Here is a 15,291-nt window from a genome sequence, read left to right as displayed (position 1 = left end):
GAACCTGAAGTTCATGTTGCCACTTCATACCGTGCCATCAGTAACACCAGTCCTTTATCTCTGACCCAGGAGTCCCTTGTCCCAGCATCCAGGAAACTGTGGCTGGCTACCTCATAAACTGCAAGTAGGATCAACTCTCAGATTCTTCCTAGTTCCTGGCAGGCACATATAGGACACGGGCAGGGACTCTGTGGTGCAAAGAATATAACAAGAAAGTGTGTACTGGAGTATGGGGCATGGCGTCAGAGGTGGTGAGCTCTAGGCGTCTGGCCATTTCTGCTGAGGCAGGCCTCGGGTGCATTTTGGCCACTTATTGTAACCATGCTGCCTTTGTGTAAGAACAGTGTGTTGTTGTATCAGAACCAACTTGTAGCTAGACCCTCTAGTGGTTTTCAGAGGCTGTCAAACACGGTCAGTGATTGCCCATCTTTCATCTGTGGAACAGCTGGTGGATTTGCACTGCCTGCCTTTGGGTTGGCAGCGTAACTCCTTATCCACTAGGCCACCAGGGCTCCCTGTGTGAGCAAGGAGAATCCATAAACTAAGCTGGAGGAGCACAGGTTTGAATCAACCTGAACCAATGAGTTAATTTTTAGCAAGGGAAGAGAGTGAAAAGAGATGATTTCTTAATATCCTGAACTGTTATGAAAAATGTTTGCCTGCATGCAACTTCATAATGCCTCTATTAAGAAGTAGAGGAAGTACACCCTGAGTGTCCCAAATAAACAAGGGACCGTTTTATCACTAGCTGCCATTGCTGTCAGGAACCCTGGTGGTGGTTAAAGCATTTGGATGCTCACGAAAAGGTCAGTGATTCAAACCTACTAGTCGCTCTGTGGGAGAAGTGGGAATCAACTTACGAAAAGATTCACAACCTTGGACACCCAGAGGCCAGTCTGCTCGGTTCTACCCCATGGCAGGGGGTTTGGTTGGGTTTTCTCATCACTACCAATCATCTTGGTTACAAAAGGAAGCAGTCACCGAAGCGGTGACCCTTTCATATTCACAGAATATGACTCTGGACAAACAAGTTTTTATCTAGGCCTCTTATAATGAAGGGGATGTATGTTCCAGTTTTGGAGAGAATGAAGCCAAGAGAGAGAGAGAAGGAAGAGATCTCAGCGAGAGAGGGCTGCAAAGCCAGTGTGAATAACATATGATAATTGCCTAACATCTTTGTAAAAAAAACAAAGGGACTTTGTTGAGAAGACCTCTGACCCATCCTGGCTCTTGGAGTTCTGAGTGTGTCACTTGCTGCCTGTTAATTAATTTATGGCCTGCAAAGAATGGAATTGTCCTGGATCTTCAGCCAAAAAAATGTTGCCATAAGCAGGGGCCAAGCCGTGCATGGTCGTAAGAAGTTATGTTCTCCTAAGAGTGATGAGAAGGATTTGAAGAGCATGACCTTATGAGACTTGGGTTTTGAAGCCTCCCAAGAGAGGACTGGAGACCTTCTCATGGAAATCATGGGTAAACCACGTTTACTCCATGGAAAGTCCCCACCCCAGCCTCAAATCAGGGCTTCCTCATTCTTCAGACCTGGCACTTCAAACAAGAGGCAGAACAGCTCTCGGCTTTAGAGCTCTTTCTGGAATTTCCTACTGCTGGCTTTTCCTTTATTCAACACATAAACAGCCAAAAAGCAGGGATATAGGCCTAAAATGGGACCCTTGGCTCCAGGTTCTTTGCCTTTCTTCCCACTAGATCCTCTTGCCCTTACCTAGACTCTCCACCAGACTGTGGGAACCGGCTGGATGCAGAGAGAACATTTTGGGGATGAGAGGAGGCTACACCAGGACAGGTGATGCTTGCACCAGAGAGATAAACAGAAGCCTTGTTTGGGGCACTGAGGCTTTCATAAGTCTATTGAGCCCACTTCAAACTTGGCCAACGGCCTGGACTGAGAGCTGGAAAAGCCGAGGCAACTGCTGCCAGGAAGGCTGGGAAGCTGCTGGTGAAGACAGTGAGGGGGGTTGGAAGGAGGCAGGACTTTGGAAACAAGACCCAGCCACATACTCAGGGAGCTCCCAGATTTTGGGAGGTGCTTTTTGAAGACCTTCCCCAACATTTTGAAACTCCAGAATTTCTCAATCCTCCTTAGTGGCTCAAAGTGCCAATCTCACAGTTTTTTAATTGACACACAGCTCAGATCCGGTAAACAGGATGGTCTGAGGTGTGGGGGCGTGGAACCCATCAGGTATAAAAAGGAAGTTGGAGGCTTGGGTGGGGGGGGAAGGAAGTTGGAAGCCTGGGGAAACGCCTGTCAGGCAGCTAGCTGAACGCCAGGAGCCCAGGGCAGCATAGGAAGAGGACATTCCTGCTCTGCAGCAGCCAGGATGCATCTGAGGGCAGTTCTGACAGGTCTGTGGGCTGGGCCAGGGGGACTGGAGTAAGTGTTATGTTGTTGTTGTTGTTATTATGTGCCATTGAGTCAAATGCGACTCATAATGACTCTGTGAACAACAGATCTGAACCTTAGAGATTTTCAGGCTGAAAGGTCCAGGCAGCCCATAGAGCCCTGGCAATGTGAGGCCAGGCCTCCTGTCTACTAGGCAAGGGGATCAAAAGTCCTTGGGGACAAATCATAACTGATTCACAGCTGACCATCCAACTAGTTTTCAGGAGGTTGTAAACTGCCCACCTTATAACTGCTCCCAGTGGGGATGGGGGGAGGCTGCTGGTTGCCAAGGGGAACAAGGGGCCTGATGGACCAGATGGACTGACTCTGGATTTCCCTGCAGGCTTTGCAGTCCTGGTGCTGCTCCAGTGCTGTAAGTAACCCGAAACCTGTAACCCATAACCTAAAACCTGTAACCCATAACCCGGAACCTGTAACCCATAACCCGGAACCTGTACTTTCAATTCTTCATCAGATTCCCATTTTTAAGTCCCAGAAGTTGGGAGTGGCTTGGAAGTGTTGATGTTTTTCAGATTCTGTCTGTGATTCAAATACATGGCTTACAGAATCGAACATTTTTAAAATAGATGATAGATTTATGCAAGTTTAAAAAAATGTGATTTTCTACTTTTCTCTATATTTGACGTTTTCCTAAATTAAAATAATCCTGAAGTTTTAGTTTCAATAACGGCCCTGGGGGAACCGCCAGTCCAAGCCCAGTATCCACATGGATGACTGATGCTCACTGTTCTTCCTCTATTATCAAGAGCTTACTTTGTTTGGAGCAGGAGGCATTCAAGTCAGAAAAGAACTTTCCAGCCCAGGGAGATACTGTGTTCCAGTTTAGGAGTGTGGGTCAGAGCCTCTTGCATCAGGGGCCCCATTTTAAGTCCCATAAGGCTGTCTCCTGAAAGGCAAGCTTTCTTCCCATGCTGGCTGCCTTGCTTCAGTCACTCTTTCCTTCAAGGTCACTGCCTCCAGAAAGCCTTCATCACAGGCATGGAGTTAACTATGTTTTGCCTTTTTTCACGAGTATCACCCTAACTCCATGCACCACCGTGTTGTTGTTCTACCGTGTGTTTATTAAACTGCAAGTTGATATTTTCTAAGTATTTTTGAAGTGTGCATGATTTTCACCAGACGGGGAACTGCCCAGGGAAGAGGGTTGTAGTCAGGGTGGTGGGGCTCCTGTCATTAAAATTTCAGGTTTCACTCCCAACTCTGCTATTTACTCACACCTCCTTAGAGTTCAGTCACGAATCCGAGCCTAGACCTCACCCTAGACTTCTCCCTCAGGCTCCACGTACAAACTGGTTTGCTACTACACCAGCTGGTCCCAGTACCGGGAAGGCAACGCCCAGTGCTTCCCAGATGCCATCGATCCCTTTCTCTGCACACACGTCATCTACAGCTTTGCCAACATAAGTAACAATGAGATTGACACCTGGGAGTGGAATGACGTAACGCTCTATGACACCCTCAACTCGCTCAAGAAAAGGTCAGACAGTGGACCCTGCAGTCCTGGCAGCCAAGACAGGGCAAAAGGGTGACTGAGTTGGTCACATGGAAGAGTGATTTTTCCCAGGAGGTTGGGTGAGGGCCCACAGTACCCACTTTTAGTGGTGAACTGGAGGGACTTGGGCTTCCACAGGAAGCAATTGTAAAGTTGGGTGCTGCTGGCAAGTATCTGGAGTGGTGATAGAGGTGATAGAAGACAGCAGGGGCTAAGCATCCCTGGGAGTTGGGGACCCCTGTTGTTCCCCAGGGGAACTTCTCCAGGGAACATGGAAACTGCTTACCATTCTATTTGGGCATCTCCAGCTTCTCCTAAAGAGAGCCAGAAATGGGTAGCATGCCTCAGAGTGACTGTCACCAAGTCTGTGATCACTTAGAATCATTGAATCTCAGGGTTGGAGGGAGCACAGATTACCAGCCCTCCTCTCAGAGCTCAAGATCTGCTATGACCTCATGGGGTCACCACATGTCATGCCAGCTTCACTCCATTCCCATTCTCCTCTCCTCTCTCTGCCTCACAGCAACCCCAACCTGAAGACCCTGCTGTCTGTTGGAGGATGGAACTTTGGCTCTCAGAGGTAGGACCCACTCCCAAGGGTAGGACTATAAAGAACAGAACAGGAATCTACTTCCCCCACTGCATGGGACACTGGCACCCAAATGGTTGCCAAGGGGTTTTGGGGCTTTTTAAAAACAAATTTATTGATATTTCAACAAAAGTTAATGGAAAACTTGGATTTCCATTCATTCATTATTGCATATTTTCCTCCCTACCCCTGTAGTTCACTTTTCTCTTGAAAAAGATTCTTTCATTGCTGTACAATTTCCTCCCTCCCGCTCACCCCCTAGTCCACTTTTCTATGCACCTTTTATTCTTGACTGGCCAAGTACAACCAAGGAACCATATCCTAGAGTGAGTTAGGAACCTGCCACTGTCCACAGTAAGTGGACACTGGATCTCCTGGGCCCCAGAATGTGCTCTTCCTCCCACCTTTCGCACCTAAAATCAAAGACTAGCTGGGAGCTACTGGCATAGAGACAGGAAAGAGAGGGGTAGAAGTGAATGGGAAGATTTTGGGGTGTACAGAAAGCTAAGAGTGGGTAGAGTTAGGGTAGATGACCATAAAAGTTCCCATGTATTGCTCTCACCCCTTCTCTCCTTTCCTGCTGACAGCATGCTGTCAGGTTTGGGTTCACCCCTGTCTTTCTAGGGGTCCTTTACCCTTTTTCCTTCATTTTCACTTTAACTCTTTTCTCATGGCCTATTTTTCACAGAGTATGCCTCTGTCTAATTACCTTAATAAACCTTTTCACTTCACTTGTTTTGTGGAATGAAAGAAGGAAGGAGGGAAGGAAGGAAGGAAAGAGAGAAAGAGAGAGAGAAACAGAGAAAGAAAGAGAGGGAGGGAAGGAGGGGGAGAGAGAGAGAGAGAGAAGAGAGAGAGAGAGAGAGAAAGTTAGTTCCCATTTATTGAGTATTAACAATACATGTGTCAGGCACCCTGTCCAATTCTTATCCCACATGATTTTCATACTAGCACAATTAAGTATTGGGAGGGATTTGAAAACACCACCTCTTTCTGTGGAGTACACACTGATTCACAGCTGACTCTCCGGTGGGTGTTCAGAGGCTGTATACATCACACGGATGGGACTGCCTGTCTTTGTCTCGTGAAGAGGCCGACGGGTCTGACCCACCAGAGAGGCACCACCTCTGGGTTAGCAGTGAACCTCTCTATGAACTGTATCATCAGAGTTTTTCATCATCCCTATTTTACATCTGGGAAAGCAGACTCCAGTTGTCATCTGAGTAAAGCTTAGCTCACAACAGAGCTGAACTCACCACCCCTGCTCACTCCAAGTGAGCTCCCATTCTCAGGGACTCTGCACTAAGTTTCCAAAGCTGTAAATCCTTTTTTACATATCTGTACTATTTTTTAAATTAGTTTGCATACAGTAATTCATACACATTGTGTTTCATACAGTCCCTGTATTGTTTCATATACTCATTCATAATGTATTTTCTATGATTACTATTGATCTATGCCTGTTATTACCATGTCTTTTCAAGTCCCCATTGAATCTTTCCTTTTCCTTCATGCCCTCCACCCACCCCAACATTCTGCCTACTAACCTCTACTGTTATAGTGAATTCCACCCTTGCTCTTATCCTACCCCCTTTCCCTTTCTCCTCCTTCCCCTTTGAACATTTATATACACCTTACTAGTTATCCTTCTGTTTTTACAATAATAGTCTTATGCATTATTTGTTCTTGTGAGACTAAATTACTTCACCCAGCATAATGCTCCCTAGACTCTCCCATTGTTTATAGTCTTTTACAAAATTGTTGTTCCTTTCTGCTGCATAGTATTCCATTGTGTTGATGTACCACAATTTCTCAGCCCATTCATTTGTTGATGGAAATTTGGGCTGTTTCCATTTTCTTGCTATTGTGAACAACATTGACTATGAACACAGGTGGGCAGATCTCTGCTCGTGTGTCAGTGTTAATTCCCTTAGGCTATATTTCTAGCAGTGGGATAAGTGGGTCATATGGGTTTCCTAGGTTCAGTTTTTTTGAGGAAATGCTACACTGCCTTCCAGAGTGGTTGTATTATTTTACAATCCCACCACCAGTACACGAGAGTTCCAATCTCCCCACATCTCCTCCAATGTTTATTGCTTGCCATCCTGTTCAATTTTGCCACTTCTGCTGGAGTGAGATGGTGTCTCATTGTTCTTTTTATTTTCATCTCCAAAGCTGTAAATCTTAGTGGGAGGTGACTGCCCCTCTTACTCCCATGGAACCACTGTGGATTCAAACTGTCAGAGAAGAGCAGACATTGGCTTAGCCGTGCAACAAGCTGTGTATTACAAGAGCCAGACTCAGAAACTAGAACTATCTGGCTCCAAAGGCTACATTCTTCCTAATTTGGGTGGGTCCTGTCTCACCACACTTCTCTAGGGTGAGGTGGGCTCCTGTTCACAGCACCCAGGCCTTGGAAACCCTACCACAGGGCCGAGGCTCCAGCATCTTGGTGTTAAGCGTGTTATCATTTGGCTCTGGTCCTAGATTTTCCCAAATCGCCTCCAACACCCAGAGTCGTAGGACCTTCATCAAGTCTGTGCCATCGTATCTTCGGACCCACGGCTTTGATGGGTTGGACCTGGCCTGGCTCTACCCTGGACGGAGAGACAAGCGGCATTTCACCACCCTGGTCAAGGTGCTGGCTGAGTGGAGGAGGTGGGAGAGATGGACAGGCATCAGGGAGTGGGTGGGTTAGAAGCTCTCTTCACCTGAAGGCTTCCTGGGAGCAGGGACAAAGGGACTGAGGCCTCCCAGCTCAAGGGCCAGTGACCCTGGACTAGGACAAGCCGTCTTGAATATCTCATACAGCAAGGGGGACCCCTGTGACCCTTCTGGGAAGTGCGCTGGACCCTAAAAGGCAGAAAGTGATGACTGATCATTTAATGGTACCATTATCATCCACTGCTCAGTGCTAGTCAGACACCTCCAATACCCAGCATGCTCTGCATTCAGGGGCATTCAGCCCCGTCTAGGGGCCGCCCAGACCTCCCCTGTTATCCCAAAGACAGAGTAACAGTCGAAGCAAATTGCTCATAATGTCAATTATAAATCACTTTAATTCTGTGGTTTCCTGTACCACCGTGAACAAAGTATGGACAAAAGGCATCATTTAGGAGCCAATCAGGATCACTCATGCATGCCGATGAGGTGTGGGTGAAGGATGGAGAAGGAGATTGGCCCACACAGTGTTCTGGAAAAAAGATGGCTGACCCTGAGGGTGAGGCCCCTGGTGGGGTCACCTTATCTTTCCACTGTACCCCAAAGAAGTTGGGGATCACAGTCCATGGGGAGAGCCCGCGAGGTGCCTGAGACCCCAGCCTCCATCCACAAGCCTCCCTTTCACAGCTGCCTGTCCTCCCATCCAGGAAATGAAAGCTGAATTTGCAAATGAAGCAGCACAGTCAGGAACAGACCAGCTCCTGCTCAGTGCCGCAGTGTCTGCTGGGAAGGTCGCCCTTGACAGTGGCTATGACATCCGCCAGATAGCCCAGTGAGTCTGCCTCAGGCAACCCCCCACCCCAGCCTCTGTGTGCACCCCTCTCTCCCGCACCCTGCCCTGGAGCTCTGTGGAGTCAGGACACAGGACTTCCAGAAGTTCAGCGCATGACCTTAGGTGGTTCACTTCCCAGGTCTATGCCTTACCCGTCCCCCTGTCTGTCAAGCAGGGTATAACCATCCTTGCTCTGTCTTTTCTGTTCTGAGAGCTCTGTTGACCAGTTGAGGAAGTTGTGCTAAAGGTGTTCTGGAAAACGAAGTGGAGAAAAGGCCTGCACATCAGCCAGTCACCAGTGGGCATCTCCTCCGTGCCTGGTGTAGCAGAGTGTCAGACTCCAAGAGCAGCAGCAGTGTCTTTCACTTCTGGGATGTGGGGGAGTCCTCACGGTGCTTTGTGGGGACAAAGTTCTAATGGTGCTTCATGGGAACAAAGGCCCCCTGCCCAACTGACCCATCCCCATATCACCCTGCCTCCATGTATGTGCCATGAGTAACCAAGCAGTCGGCCCCTTGATGGAACTAAAGCATGCATCTTGGGAAACCAACAAAGACTCCTCAATCTATCTCTAGAACCTTCTGTAGGGCCTCAGGAAGATATAGACGTGGTGCATGACTTGATCATTTAAAGGGTGGAAAGAGGTGACTTCCAACCATTTGCCCCAAACATCCAAAGCTCGTATTCATAAAATCTACCTACGGTCCAGAGACTCCACGGCCTTGCCAGCATGGGTGTGGAAGACTTGTGCCCACTCCATTGTATCCTTGGGCTCAGGTTAAGCTTCAGCTGCCCGTTGATGCTATTTGTAATCTGCTTTTACCAACTAGAATGGGGGGGGGAGGGAAGGTAGCAAGATGGAGCCCCTCCCCAGTGTGTGCTGGTGTCACAATAAAAAGATCCCTTCTTTGTTAAATGGAACCTGGGCCCACACCCTATGTAGCTGAGGGGGTGCCCCAGCAGCAGGGACAACAGATAACAATGGAGGGCCAATGGGGTGCGGGGGTTCATGGCTCTTCTCTCACCTCCCTACCTGTCCTGCTGCCAATTCCACTGGGGTTAAGCTAGACGCCTGCCTTTCCTACCATCCTCTTCTCAGACACCTAGATTTCATCAACCTCATGACCTACGACTTCCACGGAGCCTGGCGTCAGACCACAGGACATCACAGTCCCTTGTTCAAAGGCCAGGAGGACGCGAGTCCTGACAGATTCAGCAACACTGTGAGTGGCTGGGAGGGGTGAGGGCCAGGGTCCACGAGCCCTCCTGTGCTCACACAACACCCATCTAATTGTCAGTACGATCCTGCAAGACAGGGGTTATGATGAGGACCCCTAGGCTGTGGGGATTCATGGCTTTTCTCTCACCTCCCTGCCTGTCCTGCTGGGGTTACTTCATAGATGAGGAAACTGAGGCCCAAAATCTGTGCATTCTCTGTGGCTCCTGGACTGAAGGAGATCATACCTCCACAAAGGACCAGACATTTCCTGACCAGAGAGCTCTGCAGGGTGGACAGAGTGAAGGCATGGGACATAGGAGAGAAAGCACAAATGCAGGGCATGGGGGGCAGCGCCAAAAAGGCTGGAGGCTAAGGGAGTGCACATCTAATCTAAGCCTGCCATTTGCTTAGCTGTGTGATGAGAACAAATCATCCATGCACGCATTTGTCAAATAGTGATAATCCCTAATGATGGTTCAGTGGTAGAATTCTTACCTTCCATGTGGGAGACCTGGGTTCAGTTCCCACTGAGGCCAGCGCACATCACACACAGTCACCACTTATCTGTCGGTGGAGGCTCGAGTGCTGCTGTGATGCTGGTCATGTTATAGTGGAGCTTCCACACGAAGACAGACTAGGAGGAAAGGCCTCGAAATCAGCCAGTGAAAACCCCATGGCCACAACAAGTTGGAGTATAACCTCACCTTTCAAGGCAGCAGCATTAATTGTACACCCTCGCCCACCCATTCATGCACCAGCAGCCCAGCTAACCGGTCTCTCTGGTGCTGTTCTCCCCACCCAGGACTACGCTGTGGGGTACACATTGAGACTGGGGGCCCCAGCGAATAAGCTGGTCATGGGCATCCCCACCTTCGGGAAGAGCTTCACCCTGGCCTCTTCCAGTTCGGGGATTGGAGCTCCCACGTCAGGGCCAGGCATAGCAGGCCCCTTCACCAAGGAGGAAGGCACGCTGGCCTACTACGAGGTACGGGTTTGAGGAAGACGATCAGCAGCCCTGGTCAAGGTGGTTCCTCAGTCCTACTTTGCTCTTTGGGGAAACAGAGGGTCCCCGTTGACCTCGTGCCTCTGAAGAATAGGAAGTGAACAGGACTTTTGCTAACCAGTCTCCTGTGGACATCCTGGGAGGAGTTCAAGGGACATCCTTCTGTCAGATGAACTGGGGTCTTCCCAACAGTCCAGGAGAGAAAGGGCAGGCTTTTTAGTGCTGTGCCCTCTGTCTGGACCCACGGCTTTCCACACCCCTGTATAAGATGGAAGGAGAAGAGAGCCCTCTAAAAGCTCCAGGCTATAGCAGCCACTTTCTAGAGGACTTTCCCTTACATTTGCATATGTTTTACATAAATTTGCATGAAGCCTAGTCTTAGGGGATAGATGAGCTTGTTAGACCTGCAAGAATGAGGCTGAGGAAGAAAACTAGGAACTGGGAGAAATCTGAGAGGAGCATCTCCCTGGGGTCTGCATTCTCAGTATGGCTGCTTAACACTATCGCTGCCTCGCTTCTCTGCCTAGATCTGTGAATTCCTTCAAGAAGCCACAGTCAGAAGACTCCTTGGCCAGCAGGTCCCCTATGCCACCAAGGGTAACCAGTGGGTCGGCTATGATGACCAGGAAAGCGTTAAAAGAAAGGTAGGTTTCCCCAGGGGTGGGCCCCAGCAAAAAAAGAGGGAGGGAGAGGCATTGCCCCCCAAATCCAGATCCGGGGCCCCTGACAATGAAGGAAGAGCCCTGTGCCAGAGGTAAAGTGGCTGCTAACCAAAAAGTGCTAGTTCAGACCAGCCTTAGAAGGCCTACGGGTTTCCCTACGATTCTGCTCCATCCTGTAGGGTCAAAATGGATGTCATTACAGTGGGGTTTGCCCTGAGGGTTGGTGGTGGTGTGTGCTGTTCCTGCCCCTGAGGAGGGGCCCCCAGAGCAGCCCCCTCCTCGTCCCAGGAAACCCAAAGCTGCCTCTTCTGTGTCTCCCCCTCCAGGTGGAGTACCTGAAGACGAGGCAGCTGGCGGGCGCCATGGTGTGGGCCCTGGACCTGGATGACTTCCGGGGCTCTTTCTGTGGCAAGAATCAGCGCTTCCCTCTCACAGGCACCATCAAGGATACACTCCGTGCAGCCTAGACCCCCCTCTCCCAATCTTCCGCTGCCCTGCCCTCGCACACAGGGGGCCAGGGATGCCCCCACCCTTGGCAGCAGTTGGCCAGGAGCCTGATGCTGGCCTGTTCCGTCCCAAGTCGCATCTCAGCCTCCCTTCCTTGGAGCCTGTGCAGAAAGCCATAGCTGTGAGGTTTAAGCTCAGCAGTGGGGAACAACGGGACAGGAGTGGGCCAGTGAGGGCCAGCATAGCTAAGGCACAGAGTTGGTCCATGCTTGCTGAGTAATGAAAATGTTGACTGACCCCACGCCCAACACAAGGGAACGTCTTCAGTTCCCTTACCCCCTCCTGCTCACCAAAAAGATATCAACTGCGACTCAACTCAAGTAGGCAGACATCTCAAAAGAAGCCGTGCCTGTACTAATTATACTCTGCCAAAGCCCAACTTGAAACCTTTCCCCAGGAGCATAATCATGTCTCTCATCCCACTTCCCATTCCTAAGTCCACAGCTGCTCAATAAAGTACAAAAGCTTAACAGTGTGTGGCACTCATTTCAGTCCCTCTCTGTGGCCTTGTGGGGCTCACTTCCCGGTGTTTCTGGATTCCTTTCTCAGAGCTGTGGCCTGAGCGTCCAGAGACTGAAGCCTCCACGTTGGGGGGGGGGGGGCAGTGTCCAGGCAGCCCCAGCGGAAGGCCAGCACCCTCAGACTCATCTTCCTTGGGCTTAACCCAGCAGGGCTGGTGGTGTCCAAGATCTTAAAGCGTCATCATCATCAGGCTTCGTAGTTAAGTTCCTTGTTGAAAGAAAACTTTTCTGCTTCTGCAGCCCCGTAGATGCTGCGAAGGAAGCCCTTTGACCCCATCACTTCATCTCACTGTTCTCCGGAAGGTGGGGAAAGCCACATGACAGTTTAGAGAGCCCCGAGCCGTGGCTCATGGGGTCAAAGGGAGTGGAGGTCCCCTCGTGCACCCTCCCAGGACTGAGGTCTCTGCCCGGCCCTCCCATTGCTGTCGAGTTGACTCTGACTCTTACAGGACCGGTGAGCTTGCACACAGGATTCCCACCCCTCAGTGTCTGGAAGCAAACTGTCCTATCTTCCCGAGAGATGATTCAAACCACTGACTTTTCCGTTAGCCGTAACCACTGTGCCACAAGAGGTCCTCTCAGTGGGACACTTGAGAGATTTGCCTAGTGGCAAGAGTCCCTGGATTAGTGCACAAACGACTCTATGCTTGACTACTAGTCAAAAGGTTGGCACTTCATATCCATCCAGCAGCTCTTGAAAGATAGTAAAAGTCTTCTGGTGAAAGTCCACAACCTTGAAAACTCGGACACACGAGGGGTCAGCATGACAATAGTTGAATGGGCAGCAGCTACCAGCGACCCAATGCCAGGAGCCCGCTCTCCCTCTCTCTGCCTTTCACACTGTTGCTGGGCAGACATCAGCCAGCACTCCCAGAGCTGCCCTTGAAGGAGCCAGGAGCACGTCCCTGACTTCCGTCACAAGTCCGCAGAGGCCAAGGCACCTCTGCCCCGTGACTGGAGACATCGAGGGTCTGATGGGATGGGGTGGGAAGGGCGGGCATGGAGGACTGACCACTTTGTGTTTGGAGGTCCTCTCGCCAGCCTTCTGTGAACCCCTGCACCCCCGATGTATCTGCATCCAGAGTTCAGGTGCTCACTCTAAAATCAACTCAAGGAGGGATGGGCTTGTGGGTTGCTTCCCTGATGTTTGGGGGATCTAGGACTTGTCATAGTCACAAATTGGCCTCAAGGTTCCTAACACTGGTTTGAGGCGTAAGTAGGGGTGGCTGCCCTGAAATCTGAACCAGCTGGAACTGGACAGATGCAACTGATCCCAAGGTCACAGTCCTGCTAGAGGCAAAGAAAGTGAGAACTTGGCCAGAGTCTTGGGAGGAAGCAGGGCCAGGAGAGACAAGGACTCCTTAATCCCTGCCTGCTGCCCACCGTGCCCCACACGGGACTTTGAAAGCTCAGCGCCCTTCTGGGCGTCCCCCTGGTGCCCACCCCCACCCCTGCCTGAGACAGGCGCCCCGGGGCTGACTCAGGGTCCTGCAGACTTAGTCACACTCACTTATAGCTGTGGAGTCAGAGGCCAGGGATGGGGATCAGGTCTCCGAGGTCCACATTCTGCACAGCAGGACACAGTCACCTGGCAGAGGAGGACCTGAAGCTCCCCAGACCTCCACTGCCATCTCCAACTCAAGAGCCTGGGCTGAGAGATGGCCAGGCCAGGTCCCTCTTGTGCCCTCTACTACAGACTGAGGGCCCAGCCCTAACAGGCTGCCCATTAAGTGCTTTGACACACATCAAGTCAACACTCTTGGACGCCCTGGGTGGTCAGTAACCCAGAAGTTGACCCTTGGAGCCCACCCATCGACTCCATGGAAGAGAGGCCTAGAAAACCGTTTCCATAAAGATTACAGTGAAGGAAACTCTATACCCTGTAACAGATGGGTGGCCATGAATCAGATGTCAACTCAAAAGTGCCTAACAGCAACAGGACTCCAGGCAAGCTAGAGTCCATAACGTAGATCTGTTTCCTTTAAAGAAATGGCACAGAGCTAAAAAGCTGTGTAACCATCACCCAGGATGGAAATGAAGCATCATTAGAATCCTGGAAGGGGTATCTTCAGCCCCTCTGCCTAGAAGCCTGCCCTGGCTTTTGAGACAGCCTTGTTCATGCTTTCTTCATTGTTATTCGGTACCCTCGTGTGGGAACTGACTCATAGCTGAGCTTCTGGTGGGTTTTCAGAAGCTTTAAATGGCACAGGAGGAGACTGTCCATCCTTTCCCCACAGAGCAGCTGGTGGGTTCGAACTGCATGCCTTTAGGATGGCGGCACAAGTCCTTACCAGTAGGCCACCAGAACTCTGTCTTACCACCCATGGATGGACCTTAAAGCAGAGAGCTTAATTTAGCCTGGTTTTTAATTGAAGTAGATGGAATGACATCACCAGTGCTTCCACGTGTCTTGCTTACTTTATTTTCTTTTCTGCTCACCGTCCGTCATTCTGCAGGATCATCTGTGTGACTTGTTGGGTGTGGCTGAAGTTTGCGGGTTTGATTCCAACACTTGTTTTTTGGTTGCATAAGCACCACACAGTTATTACCCATTCCTCTGTTGATGGAAGGTTGTTTACCCCCAGATACAGCTGACTATTCTGAAACAATAGGTCTCTGGGGACATGTATATGAGAACTTCTCCATGCGTGTGTGTGTGTGTGTGTGTGTGTGTGTGTGTGTGTGTGTGTGTTTCCAAAAATGCAAGGGCTGGATCACAGGGTGTACAAGATTTCAACTTTATTCAATCCTGTCTTACTTTTCTCAGAACGGTTGCTCCATCACGTACTCCCACCAGCAGTGAGAGTTCTTGGTGCGCCACTCCCTTCACTCTTAAATTATTGCCAGTCTTAAAGTTTTATCGAATGAAGGAATAAAGAAATGAAGCAGTGGCAAAACCAAATGTGGTCATCCCTGCCTCCTCTCCCCCACTGCAGGGACCCATGCCCAAGCGTCTTAGAGTATTGCCCCCCTCTGAGCTCTCTCCAGGGGATAGTGGACTAAACGTCATGGTCTTCGTAGCTGATGGGAACACTGAGGCCCAGAGCAGGGACTAGGGCCTCGTTAAGAGCAGCAGTAGCAGGAAGGCCTCTTTCCTGCAGTCCCGCTGACAGAAGTCTGTCCAGGGACTCTCCTCCACACAGCTGCCTCGAGCATCCCAACCTCCCCCTTCAGTAGTGCCCTCCCCCTCACACAACACAAGAGACAGTCCCTAGGAAATGTGGAGATGTGAGAAGCGAGGGGTTCCGAGGTAAAGCTATTTCAGGGCCCAGTGCTAGAAGGCCTAGGCACAGTGGGTCCCAAAGACGCCAAGCACACCCAGGCAGCTCATGGCTTGTTTTCTAGAGGAACGCTCTCTCCCACTGCCCTCACCCCTGGCACAGGCC

General features: G+C 50.3%; 1 protein-coding gene across 1 annotated transcript; it reads left to right on the top strand.

The window, feature by feature from the left end:
* The first annotated feature begins 236 nt into the window (after nt 1-236).
* CHI3L1 (chitinase 3-like 1 (cartilage glycoprotein-39)) lies at nt 237-11,344 on the top strand. The gene is made up of 11 exons (XM_006887977.1): nt 237-251; nt 2,295-2,361; nt 2,742-2,771; nt 3,695-3,896; nt 4,435-4,491; nt 6,988-7,138; nt 7,869-7,993; nt 9,093-9,216; nt 10,015-10,197; nt 10,743-10,859; nt 11,204-11,344. The coding sequence occupies exons 1-11, from the start codon at nt 237-239 to the stop codon at nt 11,342-11,344; spliced, it is 1,212 nt and encodes a 403-aa protein (XP_006888039.1).
* Nucleotides 11,345-15,291: the final 3,947 nt, after the last annotated feature.

Source organism: Elephantulus edwardii, unplaced genomic scaffold, assembly GCF_000299155.1.
Source record: "Elephantulus edwardii isolate Elephantulus edwardi_28Jun2011 unplaced genomic scaffold, EleEdw1.0 scaffold00063, whole genome shotgun sequence".
Taxonomy (NCBI): domain Eukaryota; kingdom Metazoa; phylum Chordata; class Mammalia; order Macroscelidea; family Macroscelididae; genus Elephantulus; species Elephantulus edwardii.
The sequence above is the reverse complement of the archived record's forward strand: the minus strand, read 5'-3'. Positions and strand labels throughout refer to the sequence as shown.